The sequence below is a fragment of the Mustelus asterias genome, chromosome 14 (genome assembly GCF_964213995.1).
Source record: "Mustelus asterias chromosome 14, sMusAst1.hap1.1, whole genome shotgun sequence".
NCBI classification, from domain to species: domain Eukaryota; kingdom Metazoa; phylum Chordata; class Chondrichthyes; order Carcharhiniformes; family Triakidae; genus Mustelus; species Mustelus asterias.
The window spans coordinates 38,803,237-38,820,900 of record NC_135814.1 but is presented as its reverse complement, the minus strand read 5'-3'; the positions used below and the strand labels follow the sequence as shown (position 1 = coordinate 38,820,900).

General features: G+C 40.9%; 1 protein-coding gene across 1 annotated transcript; it reads right to left on the bottom strand.

Moving 5' to 3' along the window:
* Positions 1-3,360: 3,360 nt before the first annotated feature.
* Positions 3,361-12,606, bottom strand: atp5f1b (ATP synthase F1 subunit beta). The gene is made up of 10 exons (XM_078228195.1): positions 12,399-12,606; positions 9,090-9,272; positions 8,739-8,913; positions 7,152-7,273; positions 6,480-6,664; positions 5,000-5,158; positions 4,766-4,888; positions 4,396-4,608; positions 3,697-3,898; positions 3,361-3,578 (listed from the first exon to the last, which is right to left on the bottom strand). Exons 1-10 carry the CDS (start codon positions 12,502-12,504, stop codon positions 3,481-3,483), a joined length of 1,566 nt encoding a protein of 521 aa, XP_078084321.1. The 5' UTR covers positions 12,505-12,606; the 3' UTR covers positions 3,361-3,480.
* Positions 12,607-17,664: the final 5,058 nt, after the last annotated feature.

Below are 17,664 nucleotides of genomic sequence, written 5' to 3'. Positions count from 1 at the left end.
CTTTCTCATTTGGATGAGAAAGTGAAATATATTTGCCTTTTTATCGTAGATTCCATTGATTAGAGAGGAAGCATCCTAATTGCTATTTTGTTTTAAATTATGTTCTTTCAGGGCAGGATTTTTTTGTGCCATGAATCTGCAGTTTCAGAGTGAGGTCCCAATTGTATATAAACAGATCTGTAATGCAGACTATTTGGTATGAATTCACTCTGCCTGGGCTTTATCTGCAATAAAATATTGCATCCTATTTATTTTTCTTAAACTGGAAAATCACAATCTTAAGCATATACTTCTGTGCAGAACCAGTTTGCGGGTTACAAAATATTGTTCAGTTACATTGTTTCACGACTATTCAGAGGTGGAACAGGTCTATCCCAGCATATTGCACCTCAAGCATTTTGGAATGCAGTTGATGGGTTTTGAAATAGAGTAGCTTTGAGAAAATTATCGGCCCACTGCATTAATGTTGAATGAAGGTAATAGTCCATTCATAGAAACATGTAGTAAATAGTAGATCATTTGGCCTTCGAGACTGCTCTGCCATTCATTATAATCATGGCTGATCATCAAATACCCTGATCCTGCCTTCCCCTCCCTCCCCCCCCCTCCCTCCCCCCCCATATCACTTTAGCCCCAAAAGCTATAGCAAATTCCTTCTTGAAATCATACATTTTGGCCTCAACTACTTTCTGTGGTAGAGAATTCCATAGGTTCACCAGTCTCTGGAAACAGAAATTTCTCATCTCAGTATCAAAAGGTTTAACCCTTATTCTCAAACTGACCCCCCCCCCCCACCCCCACCCCAGTTCTGGACTCCTCCATCATTGGGAACATGCTTTCTGAACCTACCCGTAGAATTTTAGAAGTTTCTATGAGATCCCCTCTCACTCTTCCAAACTCCAATGTATATAGTTCTAACCGATGACATACCTCCCAGGAATCAGCCTGGTAAGCCTTCACTGTACTACACTCAATAGCAAGAACATCTTTCCTCAAATAAGGATACCAAAACTGCATACAGTACTCCAGGTATGGCCTCACCAACACCCTATACAACTGCAGTAAAACATTCCTATTACAATACTCAAATTGTATGAAGGCCAACTACCATTTGCTTTATGCCTGCTGTACCAGTGCACTTTCAGCAACTGATGCATGAAGATACCAAGGTCCACCCCTCTCAACTTACACATTCAAATAATAAACTGCCTTCTAATTTTTGCTACCCAAGTGGATAACCTCACCTTTATCCACTTCCCTGCTGGTGGAACAGAACATACCTAGGAATGGTTTGAATCTCAAGACATTGGCTGCAAGGCATGATTCAGTATGTCTGTCAGGTTGTTGCAATGGACTTTGCAGCGTTAATGTGGCAGAGATTGCCTTTGTTAATTCCAGTATCTATGACATTCCCAAGCAATCCATCTGGTTTTATTCTGACAGCCCATTGCTATGGACCTGGAGGGCAGCACAGCAGCTAGCACTGCTGCCTCACAGCGCCAGGGACCAAGGTTCCATTCCATGTGTGAGAGTTTGCACATTCTCCCCATGTCTGTGGGTTTCTTCTGGATGCTCCGGTTTCCTCCCACTCTCCAAAAATGTGCAGGTTAGGTGGATTGACTATGTTAAATTGCCCCTTAGTGTCGGGATTAACAAGGTTAATAATGTCAAGTTACAGTAGGAGGATCTGGGTGGGATTGTGGTCAGTGCAGACTCAATGGACCGAATGGCCTCCTTCTGCACTGTAGGGTTTCTGTGGAGTCATATGCTGCTTGTCTGTATAGTTCAAAAATGTCAGTCCCTAAATACACCAGCCTGCCCAAATTTCTTCGTATGGAAGCAGAGACCCAGGTCATTCTCCCCTCACCATCCCTCTGACCTGAAGAATCCCAAACATTATGTATAGACACAGAAGTGTATCAGCACGCAGACTCAACCTGTCCAGAATCAATATTTAGCCAGGGTTTCTCAAACTCATCACTGGGATCTTTACAGCAAGAGCTAGAGCAAGGTTTAATTCTTAACCAGATTAGGTGCCGAGGCTGTTGCCCAGAGAGAAAATCAAAAGACTTAGAAAAATCCACCATCTGCAACAACTGTATACATTGTAGGTAAAGTATGCTCATAAGAACTTAAAACTCCAAGTATTATCCTCTTGAGAAATGTTAGGCCTTTTATATGCTTCCCCTGTGTTTATTAGCTTCACATATTAAGTAATACCAACTTTTTGCATCATGAACCATGTCTGGTGGCCAAAATCAGAAGCTGGAGTGCATTTTTCAAATGCACGTTCTCACTGGTTGAAGATATTCCAAAACTCCTTTAGATAGGCATCTTAAACTTCAAGCTTTTCCGTGAGATATGCTAGAAGCAATCAATTCTTGCCTAATCAACCAAATTGTTAGTACCAAATATCAAGCCAAAGTGTCCAATGTTAGGTTACTTAGCCAGGTGGAGTTGGAATTGACTTCTGCCAACTAATGCTAGAGGGCAAGAGAATTAATTCAATCATAGTCTCAAGCAAGGTCTTGTATGAAGTTCAAAAAGTTCTATTCCAGATATCATCCTATACTAGCTGTATTTGAAGATTTATGTGGAGAATAATATACTCTATCCAAAGGCTTTGTACTTGTATGCATTTGGTACTGCTTGTGCACGTCACTACCTTCGTTCTACATTAATTGATGGTAATTTTCACAGATAAAGTGCCATCAACTGCATTCTAAATACTTGGTGCTATACGCTGGCATAGACCTCTAGACAATGTAACTGAATATTCTGTAACAAACTAGTGCACATCTCTGCTGCTCATAATTCATCCCAACTCCCATTCACCACTCCATGTTTGCTGGCCTACATTACCATTATTTTAAAATTTCTCAATTTTCAAATCCTTCTCATCTTTCCACATTTACAAGCTCCTCTAGGCCCTTGGACCTCTGCACACACCCAGTTCGGACCTCAAGAATCTGATTCTAAAATCAATTCACCATTAACATCCATAACTTCAGCTGTCTAGACCCCAAGTTCTACATTCAATCAGAAAACCTCTTCCAAGATGTTTCTTTAAAATATTCTCTGACCAATTACATGGAATACATTTCCCTTAAAAATATTGCTTTATGCATTGGACAGAGCTCAAACTACAAGTAGGCTCAAAGTTTAGGCCCATGAAATTATAAATTAGCTACCCACTAAATTTATATACTTGGCCACACTTGTTGAAACCAATCCACTTCTTCCACAATAAAATTCATGCTTATTGAATTTAACACCTGTTGTCAAATTTATTGTTATGTGATGCAGTTATACAAAGATTCAATATTGGTCACTGATACTTTCTCCAGGACATGTTTCGTATTCCAGATTCAGATAGAACTTTTATTTTTCACTTTCTGAAGTAGAAACATTAAATAACATTTTGATTTGTCATGACAACAATACATCTGAAGGTATTTCATACAAGTTACAATATGGATGTTAAGAGTGCTCTTCAGCCAACTTCTGAGCCTTAGCAACTGCTTCTTCAATAGGACCAACCATGTAAAAGGACTGTTCAGGCAAGTGGTCATATTCACCTACAGGAAAAAAGATGCAGATAAATTAAAAAGCTGAATAGCATATTCTTTAACTATTTGACAACCTGAAAATACATTTAAAAACCATACACAAGGAGGAAAGAGTACAATAACTTGCCTTGAAGGATCATCTGAAATCCTTTGATGGTCTCCTTGAGGGGCACCAATTTTCCAAGATGGCCAGTAAACACTTCAGCAACCTGGAAAGGCTGGGATAGGAAACGCTGGATCTTACGAGCACGGGCCACAGTCAGCCTGTCTTCTTCTGACAGTTCATCCATACCCAGGATGGCAATAATATCCTGCAAAGACTTGTAGTCCTAAGGGGAGGGGGGGGGGGGGGGGAAAGAATAAGACCATTAAAGAAAAACACCTCTATCACTGTTTGTCATAAACATGTGGGAAAGTCAACTGAAAAACTGAAATCAGACTCAAGATGTATGGAAGTTACTGCAGGCTAGTTTACTTTTATTTTCTACAAATGTTAGAACATTCTGAACAAAAGATGACCATTAAATAAGGTATGTGCTTAAGGTATGATAATGTTGAACAAGTTGATGACTTTTCTTCTGAATTATCTGGCAATGGCTCAACTTTCAGCTAACTAGTATTGTGCCACTGCAAAAAGCATTGACATTATTACAGGGTAAAGATAATATTACCCATTTTAAAACTATAGTTTCAAGAAAATTTATTGGACACTCATTGAAATGGAAAATTCTAGGGTCAGATATACTGTTGGTGATAATCAAACAGCCACAAATGGAAACAGTCAAATAGAACAATAGCTTAATACAAAAGCAAAAAGCATGCAAACCTGTAGGATCTTCTGTACACCACGAGCAATATCATAGTGCTCCTGCCCTACAATGTTGGGGTCCATAATACGTGAAGTAGAATCTAGCGGGTCTACAGCTGGATATATACCCAATTCTGCAATTGCACGTGACAGTACAGTTGTGGCATCCAAGTGGGCAAAGGTAGTAGCAGGTGCAGGATCAGTCAAATCATCTGCTGGCACATAAATAGCCTAAAACAAATGAATTATCTTTCAGTACAAGGCTGAAATCTGTACACAACAATCTAATGATTCAACGTTTCATCACATTCAGAGGAATGAAAGTCAATATTGCATCATACCTGGGCAATCAAGTTGAAAAAAACAAATCAATGTTAGTTTTAGTTACCTGTACAGATGTGATTGATCCTTTCTTTGTGGTGGTGATTCGCTCTTGCATGGTACCCATGTCAGTGGCCAGGGTTGGCTGATAACCTACTGCAGAAGGAATACGTCCAAGCAGGGCAGATACCTAAAAAGGGAAAGATTATAGGAGAATAGTGCAAAATTTGTCCAAACACAAGTTTTATGAAGCTACTGATGCAGTTAATGTACCTCAAAACATTAATAGAAACAAGTTTACCTCTGAACCAGCCTGTGTGAACCTAAAAATGTTGTCAATGAACAGCAGCACATCTTGTCCTTCTTGATCACGGAAGTATTCAGCAACAGTTAATCCAGTCAGTGCCACTCTAGCACGGGCACCAGGTGGTTCATTCATCTGACCATATACCAAAGCTACCTAAGGGAGAGAGTGTAAAATGAAATCAGAGGACATAGTTGCTTATACCTACACCATGCAGCAAAATATTCAGTGCCACAAAATGTAGTGGTCATTCAGTACTTGATATAGAATTATACAGCACAGGAAAAAATCCTTATTCCATACTTAATCAACCACCACATGCACATACCCTTCCATTCCTGTCGTCTTCATGCACTTATCTTGTTTTCTTCTCAAATGTATAAGCTATTCAACTCCACATGGTCGTCATTTCTCCTGAATTTGGCACCGAATTCATAAACAACCTCAACTACGTAGAACACTTCATTTTGGACTCAGATGGCAGCAGTTATTACTGTTTGCATCACTATTTGAATATCTAAAATCTCAATGCATAAAGGGACAACCCATTCCCTGCCCATTTAGCTCGACAACTAGTAAAACGTCAATACAAACAAGTTTACCTCGAGTAACTGACCTAGTGCAATTCCTCCACCTTTTCCCAATAGTCCTGAAAATGTTTCCTTTTCATATTTTGATCCATTCCAGTGGGATGGGATGATTGAATCTCCCTCACTACAAGCAATGCATTCCAGATCCTATCATTATGTAAAAGATTCTATCCAAAGCCATTATTTGTGTACCTCTATCAATTCTCTTAAACGTTTGTGCTTAGAGAAGTCCCAATTGTTCCTCATCCCTAGAGCCGCTCACAAATCTCTTGTGCCTCATATCCTCAAAGCGTATTGCCTAGAACTGAATGGAATTTATTTTTATACTTCTCCAATTCAATCAAATCAAGTCCAATTCAGAGTCTCAACAAGTTGAGACATTTTCAATCCAAGCTGACAAGACAGGGCATTCACACCTGTCTTGGGCCTGATCTACATGAGCCAAGCTGATTGGAGAGGGAGGTTTCCTCCTCCAAGGCTTGATCTCATTTGCATCTTAGCCAAAAGGCCCGAGATGCCGCTTTTAAAAATTGCTTCATATGAAAATGAAGCTTGAATGTATCCTAATGACCTCAATCAAGCGCAGCATCCTCTTCATACTACAAGCCAAAAGGCCGAGAAGTGAATGGAATACTCCAGTTGAGGCAGAACCAATGTTTTAAACATGTTGAGGATGTACTGTATGAGTCTATTTATAGAACCCAGGGTTCAGTACACTTCATTAACCACTAGTTGCACAATCCACCACAGCCATCCAAAAGAAATCACAGTAGTTATGATCTAAATTGTTGAAATGGATAGTCCAGAAAAATGTAAAGTGCATTCGTGTACATTTTCACTGTTCTTGTTGACAAGAAATTAAACCATACAACATTCAACATTTTTACCTTGGAGGTTGCATCTTTCAGATTGATGACACCAGATTCAATCATTTCATGGTATAAATCATTGCCCTCACGGGTGCGTTCTCCTACTCCAGCAAACACAGAGTAGCCACCATGGGCCTTGGCAACATTGTTAATAAGTTCCATGATAAGTACGGTCTTACCAACACCAGCACCACCAAAGAGACCTAAACAGACAAGCAGCAAGCTTTAGCTTGATTTGTATCAAAATGTAAGCCTGAGAAATTTGCCTTGGTTGGAGTTGCTCATTTTAAATTAAATCAATTTCAACCAAGTTCAATGTAAAACAATGCTTCTAATCTATATAGCCAGTTCAGAATCCACACATTAGACTAATACTCTTCAGCTGCATTTGCCATTGCATTGTAAAACTGCACAATACAAATAAGCCAACATTTCAGTTACACATGGTTTGTGCAAGCTTTACAGCCAATCTTCAAAGGCAAATAATCTTACACTATGTACTTGGCTGTGATGTAAACATGCAATTCAATTTATTCCTTGTCCCAACAACACCCCCCCCCCCACATTGTATTTAACAGCAAGGCATTTATTTCAAAAATGATTTTATAGAACTAAACTGTTTAAAATACAACATCTTGACCAATAAATATTAAATAAACTAATTCAAGTTTAGTTTCCTGTCATACTTACCAATTTTGCCACCTTTGGCATAAGGAGCCAACAGATCTACAACTTTGATGCCCGTCACCAAGATCTCTTGCTCAACACTCATCTCCACAAATTCAGGAGCTTCAGCATGAATTGCAGCAAATCTAAGGTGCAAATGAAATCACATGCATTTGAATCAAAAACAGCATATAAAATATGACATCACACGAGTGGAAACCAACTCAAGTTGGCAGAATTAACTTGACCAATTCAATTTGAAGTTCTTTCCCATTTGTTTTATTTCTAGTTGCAATTTTTGTAGACAATTGCTTTGGCATTTATACTCCAGATCTAGATTTCAGTTTGAAGTACAGTCAGCTATTGGTGAGGAATTATGACCGGAAATGGGACTGAAATAACATTCAAGGTGCTGTACATAGTTTTGTGTTCTTTGGTTGGTAGCAATTTTCATTTCCCATTCTCATATGTAGCCATTGTACAAATAACAGTCCACACACAAGATAAAAGTTGCAGCCTGCACTTGTCAACCAGAATTGTTTTGTAGACTTCCTCCCACACAAATCAGTTTGCTCAAAACTGTTGAAAGCATTCAGGTCATCCAAATGGACTAGGAAAATTTTTAGACTTGCTTTCACCTGCAATAGCATGATGGAACTGACCCCCAACACAACTTGATATTAGTGCATTTGGAATCAGAATCAGGTTTCACCTCAAGTTACATAATCATGCAAAGTGACATTATAGCTGCAATCACTAGAAAAAAATTAAAAATCTAGCAATCCCAAGTATGATCACTAGTTATGAGGAACAAAATAAGGTATCAGGCTAAGTACACACATTCTCAAGAAATGTGCACATAAATCAAAATTACACATGCTGTACAGCACAAAGTTAGGTAAGAAATAAATCGAAGAATTGGCCTTCCAAAACCAGGCAATTGCGAATTCTGATTTAGTCAAACCTGTTTCAGTAGCTTGAATTTAACATTAAATAAAGATCATTCCAGAACTCAAACAGGAGTAGGCCATTCAGCCTCTCAAGCCTGTTCCACCATTCAATGAGAAGATGACTGATCTGTGGCCTAACTCAATATACCTGCCTTTGGCCCAAAAACCCCAACACCTTTGATTAACTAAAATTTATCCACCACAGATAAAATTCATTTGTTCAATTACATAAAACTATTTCAACTTCCCACATTTGCTTCGATTATTCAGTGGCACAGCCAAAATATTTAATGCAAGATTATCTTCAGTAAAATATGAACCCAGTCAATAAAACCAATACAAGAATACTAGTCTAGAATGCCCGATGTTCAATTTGAAATTACATGCTGTAATTCAATACCAACCAGGATGAATGGATAGAATTAGAAAACCCAAATTTCTCTTAATAAATATCCAATGATCAGAGACGGAAAATGCACAACAGGTATCAGTTAAAGTCAGTTATGGATTAGCTGGGGTGGTTCTCTTAATGGGGTTGTAGAACACCATTTGTTTTCTAATAAAATCATTTATCTCGCCACATACAAGCCATACTGGGAAAACAAATAGCTAATACTTGGCACTCAGATCTAGAACCTAAATTTTTAATTATTATACTTACTCTTTGGTGCTGATTGGTCCCCTTTCATCAATGGGCGCACCAATGACATTCATGATTCTGCCGAGTGTTTCTGGTCCAACTGGAATCCTGATAGGAGCGCCTGTGTCCAGAACTTCTTGCCCACGCACCAACCCTTCAGTACCATCCATTGCAATTGTACGTACTGTGCTTTCACCTGTACAGATTTAAGTTTTACATTCAGTCTTAACTGAAGGAAAAGGTGTAAATTTAATTCTTGACATTTCTCAGATAGTAGTTTGTCTACAGACACTTCAGAAGAACGAAAGTCTTTTTGATGTCTCATCATTGAATTCGCATCTGAAAATAAAGTCAAAAGCGAACTGCACTCACCAAGATGCTGGGCAACCTCCAGTACCAGCCTGCTCTCACGACCCGTCACATCCAGAGCATTCAGGATTGGAGGAAGCCCTTCATCAAACTGGACGTCCACAACAGCACCAATGACTGCAACAATTCGACCTTTCGCCACACCTCCCTTGGCAGCAGGATTTGCTTGAGCAACATAGTTTCGCCCTACAATGCAAAGTTAAATATACAGATCAAGTTTGAAACAACCTCAATTATATATTCCAGTAGTAATGAACAATAACGTTCAGATTATCAACCATAGATAATAAAATCTTAACAAGCTTGAGTACTAGTTTCAACATAAAAATGGTATGCATTTTCATTGTAAAAGCTCAAAACTAAACTTTAGAATGGCTACAATTGCAATTAAGGAATCAGAATTGAATGACCAGCTGGCACATACCATCACACCACAAACAATCCTTCCACTTTGGAATACTTATTAATAGGACAACCTCAACCCCAGGAGTAAAGCTTCCCTATGATCAATTGTACCCAATTCCAGTTTTGAAGCAGTAACTTCAAAGCAATACTGTGAATTTCATTCAAGCTTCTTAAGACTGAAAACAATTTTTGTCCTATAAGCTTCTGTCACTAGTAATTGACTGAATTTATCAGCAACAAGGCTTCAGCTCCAGTCCAGGACTTGATTTGAATCCAAGACTGGAAGGGCAATCAGTATCCTAACATTGCATCTTGAGATTTCAATTGGCAATACATTAAAGATCTGGAATGTAGAATTAAGGAGTTTACGGAGTATTTGAAAAATTAGAGTTGATTAGCAACCCAATGAGGATTTATAAAGAGGTAGGTCATGTCTAACAAACCTGATTGAATTTTGAAGAATAGACAGAGGAATGTCCATGCATGTAGTTTTTGTGGACTTCCAGAAGGCACTATACAACGTTCCACAAGAGACCTAACCCAAAAACTAAATGGAATTGAAAGCAAAATCTTGCCTGTTTCAGGGCCTTTTTTAAAAAGTAGTAAAAAGGGGAATTATGGGTATGAAAGGTGAGACTAGGTCATTCTATATCAAGACTTTAATTATTCACTATTTGTTGCGAAGATTGACACTGTCAGACAGATTTCAATGTAAGCTAGTGCAAAATCTCCTATTTGACCAAAAAGGATAATTCTGCATTTTTCTTAAATGGTGAACAGTGGCACTCGAAAGAGATTTAGGGGATCCATGTAAATAGATCACCAAAATGTAGTAGCCAGGAACAGATATTAGAGGTTCATGAATATGAAACAAGAAAGCTAGAAAATGGAGGAGCACAATTTGTTACAGTTGAACACCACCATGATGGTGTTCAACAAATACCCCTTCCACCTCCATATTCCATGGAATGAAAGCCTCGTACTGTTGCTCAAAATCTAGCAGTTGGCGCCCTGGTAATGTGGTAAATCTGCACTGCAATCCTTCCAAGGCCAATATATCTTTTCTGAGATATGTGCCTGTAATTGTTCAGTGTTTGCAAAGTGTTCTAACCATGGTAGTGTTCGACTGTAACAAATTGTGCTCCTCCATTTTCTAGCTTTCGTTTCATATTCATGAACCTCTAATATCTGTTCCTGGCTACTACATTTTGGTGATCTATTTACATGGATCCCCTAAATCTCTGTTCACCATAAGTTTTAAGGATTTTGAAAAGGATTGGAGGAATCTAAGACAAGAGTGCTTAATCTCAAAAACAGAGCCAGACCATTAAGTCTGAAAATACATATCCCAAAGGGTAGAGGAAGCATGGAACTCTCACAAAAGTGCCAGCTCAATTCATTTCAAATGAGACTTAATTTTTTTTAGTAAAGTGCAAAGATATACAGCCAAAACAGTTATTGACAGTGGGATACAGATCAGCTATATTACTGATGGAACAAGCTCAAGATGAATGACCCATTTATGTTCCAAACTTACTCAAGTCTCCAGTAAATAAACCCATTAATGCACTAGCTTCAGTTGTTTAAACGTCTAAAGCACCTGTGCTAACCAGACACCACAAATTATCCCAGGTGTGGCTATAACATTATTTTGGCCAAATGCAACCCACTTTAACCAATATCTCAAATTTGTTTCACAAACAATATGAAAACTTTGCAGTCTTCTCTTTCAACAAATTGGAATTCTGGCGTGGAATCTCAAACAACAAGCAGCTTATTGGTTTTTGTCCCACAAAGAGGTGTCATATTTGCTTTTAGAATGATAGACCAGAGGGATACCCATTCAGTCTGTTGTACCTGATACCAAATTAATTCCCAAACATTAAAAATTGTTGAAGGGCATAATTGTTTGGGCTGCACGATAGCACAGTGGTTAGCACTGCTGCTTCACAGCTCCAGGGTCCCGGGTTCGATTCCCGGCTCGGGTCACTGTCTGTGTGGAGTTTGCACATTCTCCTCGTGTCTGCGTGGGTTTCCTCCGGGTGCTCTGGTTTCCTCCCACAGTCCAAAGATGTGCAGGTTAGGTTGATTGGCCAGGTTAAAAAAATTGCCCCTTAGAATCCTAAGATGCGTAGGTTAGAGGGATTAGCGGGTAAAATATGTGGGGGTAGGGCCTGGGTGGGATTGTGGTCGGTGCAGACTCGATGGGCCGAATGGCCTCCTTCTGCACTGTAGGGATTCTATGATTTCTATGATTCTATGATATGCATCCACTGTACAGATAAGAGATTCGACCGAAAGAGATGATGCCTGTCACTCTCTTTTTAATTGCAAGAGATCTGCCATTTACAGGTAACTATTTGGTTGGCATTGTTGAATAGGTAACCTGCAGCTCGAATGTGCAACGGTGCTGAGAAAGTGCCAACGATTGTGAAGAGCTGCGATCAACTGTCAAGGTGAAGCTGAAGGACATCGAAGCAGCCGAAACCGGGTTAAAGAAATGTAAACAGGGGAGTCTTAGAGCGAGCATAAAAGCAGCAGCTGGAGTGAGATTACCGTCTTCCACACCCCCGCCTAAAGCCTCTGAAGCGGGTGGAGAGGAAGCAGCGGCTCCTAGTTGACTAGGCCCCAAGCCTGCGGCTCCAGGACGGTAAAGGTCAAAGCGAGCACAGCTCCCAAACCGGCGGAACCGCCCACGTTGCTTCTCCCCAGCCCGGCTCATCCATTTTACCCAGCGGCTTCAAACAGACAGTGCGAGGGTCCCAGGGTTCAGGTCTGCCGTGGGGGGGAACTCGGTTAAGGACATTTCCAGGCCTCCGCCCTGGAGGTTTCACCGCTCGGCGCCACAGGGAAACTCGGCGCCAGCGGGAACATCCCGAAGCCCAACAGCCGATCCGGGATACCTACGTGAATAGAGCGCACCGGCTGCACCCGTTACTGGGGGTACGGGGTTGACCACAGGCCGGAGTGCCTGCACCACGCCCCGGCTACACCGTCCAACAGCTCCCAACATGGCGACCGGAGAAGTGGACAAGGACGAGCCGCGAGCTGCAGTCTTATATATAGACAACGGCGGCGCTAGTGCGCATGTCAACAAACTGCGCGGACTGCATTGTGGGTCATGTAATCCCTTTAACGGAAAGCTTCATAGAGACCGTCGGAAGGTGAACTACAACTCCCACAATACATCTCGGCTACGGGTCGTTTGCACTTGGGAGCTGCTTTAAAAAAAAACGCATTTTTTAATGTCGTGCAGGTTAAACTTCATACAGGAGTGAGCATGTCTAAAAGCAATGCAACCATTTTATGGTTTAGTTAATCCAACAACAACAGTTCTAGACTCAGTAGAAGTTGTTTCAATTTTGATTCAGAAGATCCTGGGTTTAAGCACCAGTTCACCAGCATTTCTGTATCAGCCTTCGGATTTGATAAGATGTTAAAATCAAGGCCCTATCTATCCAATCCCATTATACTATTCAAGAAAGAATACAGGAGATATTCTCAAGGTCTGGCCCACATTTAATCTCAACCAATACCTGAAAGAGTTACAAAAACAAAGTATTGCAGAAATAAGAAAAGAAAATGCTGGAAATAGTTCAAAAAAATTCAGATCATAACCTCTACTTCTGTTTTTCTTGCTGGTTCTTTTTTCTCCTTTCATCTATATTCCTTCATTTTAAATTTGAACAGCTATTATCCAGCCATTCGCACCTCACTTGGACACTTGTTTAAAAGTAAAATGTGGATGAAGAAATAATAGTGACAAAAAACAGTAAGTTTCTCTGCATGTGCAGCCAGACCTATTAAGTACCCAACACTTTGTTTTTATTTCATATAATTTGCTTAACCCACTATTGCAAAACCTTTTGACATTGAATCCCTCCTGCTCTCCTCATCCCTGTCACAGACCTTCCCTCTTCTTCCACCAACCCAAACCGCTTCTTCAATTACATTCCTGTCTCCTCATTCTGATGAATTGTCATTGTTGACCTGAAATGTTAATACTGCTTCTCTCTGCAGATAGTGGCTAACCTGCTGAGCATTTCCAACATTTTCTGTTTTATTTCTACCTACATATCATCGCCCAACTCTATAATAGGCCTTAAATAAAAATAAAATACTGTGAATGCTGGAAATCTGAAATAAAAACAGAAAATGCTAGAAAACTCAACAGGTCTGGCAACATCTGTGGAGAGAGAAACAGTATTTTTAAGTTTATTAGTGTCACAAATAGGCTTGCATTAACACTGCAATGAAGTTACTGTGAAAATTCCCTAGTCGCCACACTCCGGTGCCAGTTCGGGTCCACTGAGGGAGAATTTAGCATAGCCAATGCACCTAACCAGCACATCTTTCGGACTGTGGGAGGAAACCTGAACACCCAGAGGAAATCCACGCAGACATGGAGAGAACATGCGGGCTCTGCACAGACAGTGACCCAAGCTGGGAATCGAACCTGAGTCTTTTGTGTTGTGAGGCAGCAGTTCAAACCACTGTGTCACCGTACTGCCCTTTACTCTGGTGGCAGTCTATCTCAGCTTTAATTACTGGCTCCCTAAACCATTTTGCCTCTCTTCCACTTTATAAACCTTCTTAAAGTATCTTCAATCAAAACTTTGTCATCTCCCATAATCCTCAGAGTAACATTTTGAGTCTGTATGACTTTTTCAGAACCTACCCTGGCTCATGTGCTAAGTGCCTCTTCCATGTCTATGTTACCACTAGAATTGACTATTCCAATGCACTGATTGACTTCCCATCTTCCACCCTTCATAAATATAAGCTCTACTACCCCTACCCAAATACCACTTCCCATCTGACAAGGGGTCATCCAGACTCAAAATGTTGGCTCTATTCTCTCTTCACAGATGCTGTCAGACCTGCTGAGATTTTCCAGCATTTTCTGTTTTTGTACCATACCCCATCACCTTTGTTTGCTGACCTACATTGGCTGTCAGTTAAGCAAGGCCTCAGATTTAAAATTCTCATCCTTGTTTTCAAATCCTCCATGGCCTAGCCCCTCACTATCACTGTAACCTTCTCCGTCCCCATAATTCCCTATGATATCTGCGCTTCTTCAATCCTGGCCTCTTGCACATACAGGGCGGGTTTTATGGCCTCGCTTGTCCCGATACCATAAAATCTCGCCGGAGACCAACGGATCTTTCCATGTTCCGCACCTCGCCTTCTCCGATTCCCGTGGCGGGCAGGACAGGAAAATTCTAGCCACTGTAAATTAATTCACCCACATTGGCAGGCATGCCTTCAGCTGCTGGGACCTGGTGCTCTGGAATTTCCTCTCTCAGCCTCTCTTTCCTTCTTTGATGTGCTTCTTAAAATCTATTTCTTTGACCAAGTTAAAGGCTTCCTCTGTATTTTAACCATTATATGATTCGATGGTTGGCTGCACTAACACTGACCTGTATTAGAGACTGATCTGTCAGCTAGCTAGGCACTATGCTTTGGTAATTCCTTCACAAAACTGCCTCTTTTTAAGGCTCTTGAGAGACATGGGTAGTGGGTGTTCACCCACACAATTAAAGCAAGCAGATTGTTAGAATAATCGGATTGGATGAAACAATGATTTGCATTAACATAGCACAGTTAATTTAGAAAACCAAAATGTATCACAGACCCTTAAAACATAAAACCCAATTCTGCAATCACACAATAGCTACTTCTTCCAATATCTTCTTCTTAAGCATGGTGTCTCTCAAGGTCACAATGAGACTTTTATGCCTCCGGATCCTTCCAGGGCTCTGCAGGTGATCTTTGTGAAATCTCAGTCAGCTGCACACAGCTGTGTCAAGTTGGTGACTGACACTCTGTTCAGATGGGTGAGAACATTCATACATTTCAGGATGGATCACGTCAGCCAGGCTGATCGAGCAGAGGCTTTGCTGCAATTGCAGGGCTCCCCTGGATCCAGGGTGCCATTGATTGCACCAAAATGGCTGGCTGGCCATCAAGGTAAGAGTTTTAACAACCCCAGGTTAAAGTCCAACAGGTTTATTTGGTAGCAAATGGCATTTGCTACCAAATAAACCTGTTGGACTTTCATCTGGTGTTGTTAAAACTCTTACTGTGTTTACCCCAGTCCAACGCCGGCATCTCCACATCATGGCCATCAAGGTGCCAGCCACCTTTGTCAATAGGAAGGGGTTTCACTCCATGAACATTCAGATAGTTTGTGAGCACAAGACCCAGATTCTACAGGTCTGTGCAACTCTCCCGATGCCTACATTCAGTGTCACTCACAAGTGCCAAGGCTGTTCACGGCTCCAACTCGCCTCGACAGGTGGCTGATTGGTGACCAAGGGGGTCCTTTGAAAAGGTGGCTGATGACACCTCTCAAGCACCCGAGGACAAAGGCAGAGGAGAGATACAATTGCTGCCAATATCCACAAGGGCAGTGGGAGAGAGGACAATTGGCCTGCTGAAAATGTGGTTCCATGCCTTGGTCGCTCTGGTAGAGCGCCCTGCAGTATCTGCCAGTGTGAGTGTTCTTCCTCATCATTGTCTGCTATGCTCTTCACAATTCCACTCTTTCTAGAGAGTAACAACTGTATCAGAACATGCTGCCTCAGATGAGGTCACCGGTATCGATTCAGAAGCAGATCCCAGGCAGTCAGAAGGCGAGGCTGAAGTCAGGAACCTTTAGGGAAGCAGGGACATCAGGGAGGCCTTGATTCAGCATTCTTTCAACTAGGCTGCCATGCCCTGCCTTCCCAAATGGTCCATGGGCACCACCTCCATCATAAACACCTCACACGTAAGTATTTCAAGAGTCCAATGTGACCTCATAGCCTTAGTAATAAAGTTTGACACCCCAGACATCTCTCACCAGGCATGGCTGACAGCAATCGAACAGACAGGGCTCTGATGGCTTGCGAACAAGTTGTGATTTATGTTGATAACATTAACTTGAATCAAAGCAAAAACATCCACTTATAAACTAAAATTCTTTTTTTATACTTTTCCAATTCAATCAAATCAAGTCCAATTCAGAGTCTCAACAAGTTGAGACATTTCCGATCCAGGCTGACAAGACAGGGCATGCAATCCTCTACCCTGTCTTGGGCCTGATCTACATGAGCCAAGCTGATTGGAGTAGGCAGACGTCTCCGCCCCCCAAGGCTTGATCTCATTTGCATCTTGGCCAAAAGGCCGAGATACCACTTTTAAAAATTGCTTCATATGAAGCATATGAAGCTTAAATGCAAGCCAATGGCCACTACCAAGTGCAGTATCTGCAGACTACACTTGATCTTAGCCAAAAGGCCGAGAAGCCTTATAAACTAAGATGATATGAAAAGTAAACATAAGCACCGAATGCAAACCCTTGGCTGTAAACTGTGTCTTGAGCTTATGTTTCTGGATGCTACATCTAGGTACAGCTATGTCCAGGTCATTGATCTTGGGCAGGACTGGGAATCTCAGTCGCTTCCAGTTCCACCCACTGTGCACTCACATGGTGTGTGAAATTCTACCCAGGATAAATAAATCTTGGATACTGCCAGGAATGTGGACATGGACCTGCATGATGTGCTGGTTCTGCTCACAAACAAACTAGACATTTTTTTGTGTGTTGCAGGACAGGATGTGGATATCCAACCCATCATTCACATATCTGCTCTATACAAGAGCAACTTCCATGCCCTTGCCTTCACCCTGTAATTTTTATTTCTTCAGCTGCTTATCCAATTTGGAAGCAATGATTGTATTGGCTTCCACCACACTCTCAGGCAATGTATTCCAGATCCGAAGCACTCACTGTACAAAGGCATTTTTTTCTTATTTTGCTGGTGGTTCTTTTACCATTCATTTTGTAGATGTGTCCTCTGGTTCTCAACCATTTCACTAAAGGGAGCAATTTTTTCCTCTCTACTCTGTGTAGGCTCATAATAATTTTGAATGCCTCTGTCAAACTATTCTTAATCTTCTCCTCTGTAAGGTCAACAGACCTATCTATCTCTCCAACCTATGTGCATAAAAGTCCCACATTCTTGAAAACATTTGCATTCGTCTTTTCTGCACCCTTCTACCTAAAATGTGCTTCCCAGAATTAGCCACAACACTCCAGTTAATATCAAACTCGTATTTTATAAAGGTTCAAACTTCTTTGTTTTTACACTCTATGTTCCTATTTAGTATCTTGTATGCTTTTATCAAC

Coding starts and splice junctions, on each gene's coding strand:
- atp5f1b (XM_078228195.1), bottom strand. CDS start 12,504: ATGTTGGGAGCTGTTGGACGGTGTAGCCGGGGCGTGGTGCAGGCACTC. Junction 3,899..4,395: donor GTGTACAGAAGATCCTACAG/GTTTGCATGCTT, acceptor CCCTCCCCTTAG/GACTACAAGTCTTTGCAGGA. Junction 3,579..3,696: donor ATTTCAGATGATCCTTCAAG/GCAAGTTATTGT, acceptor TTTTTCCTGTAG/GTGAATATGACCACTTGCCT.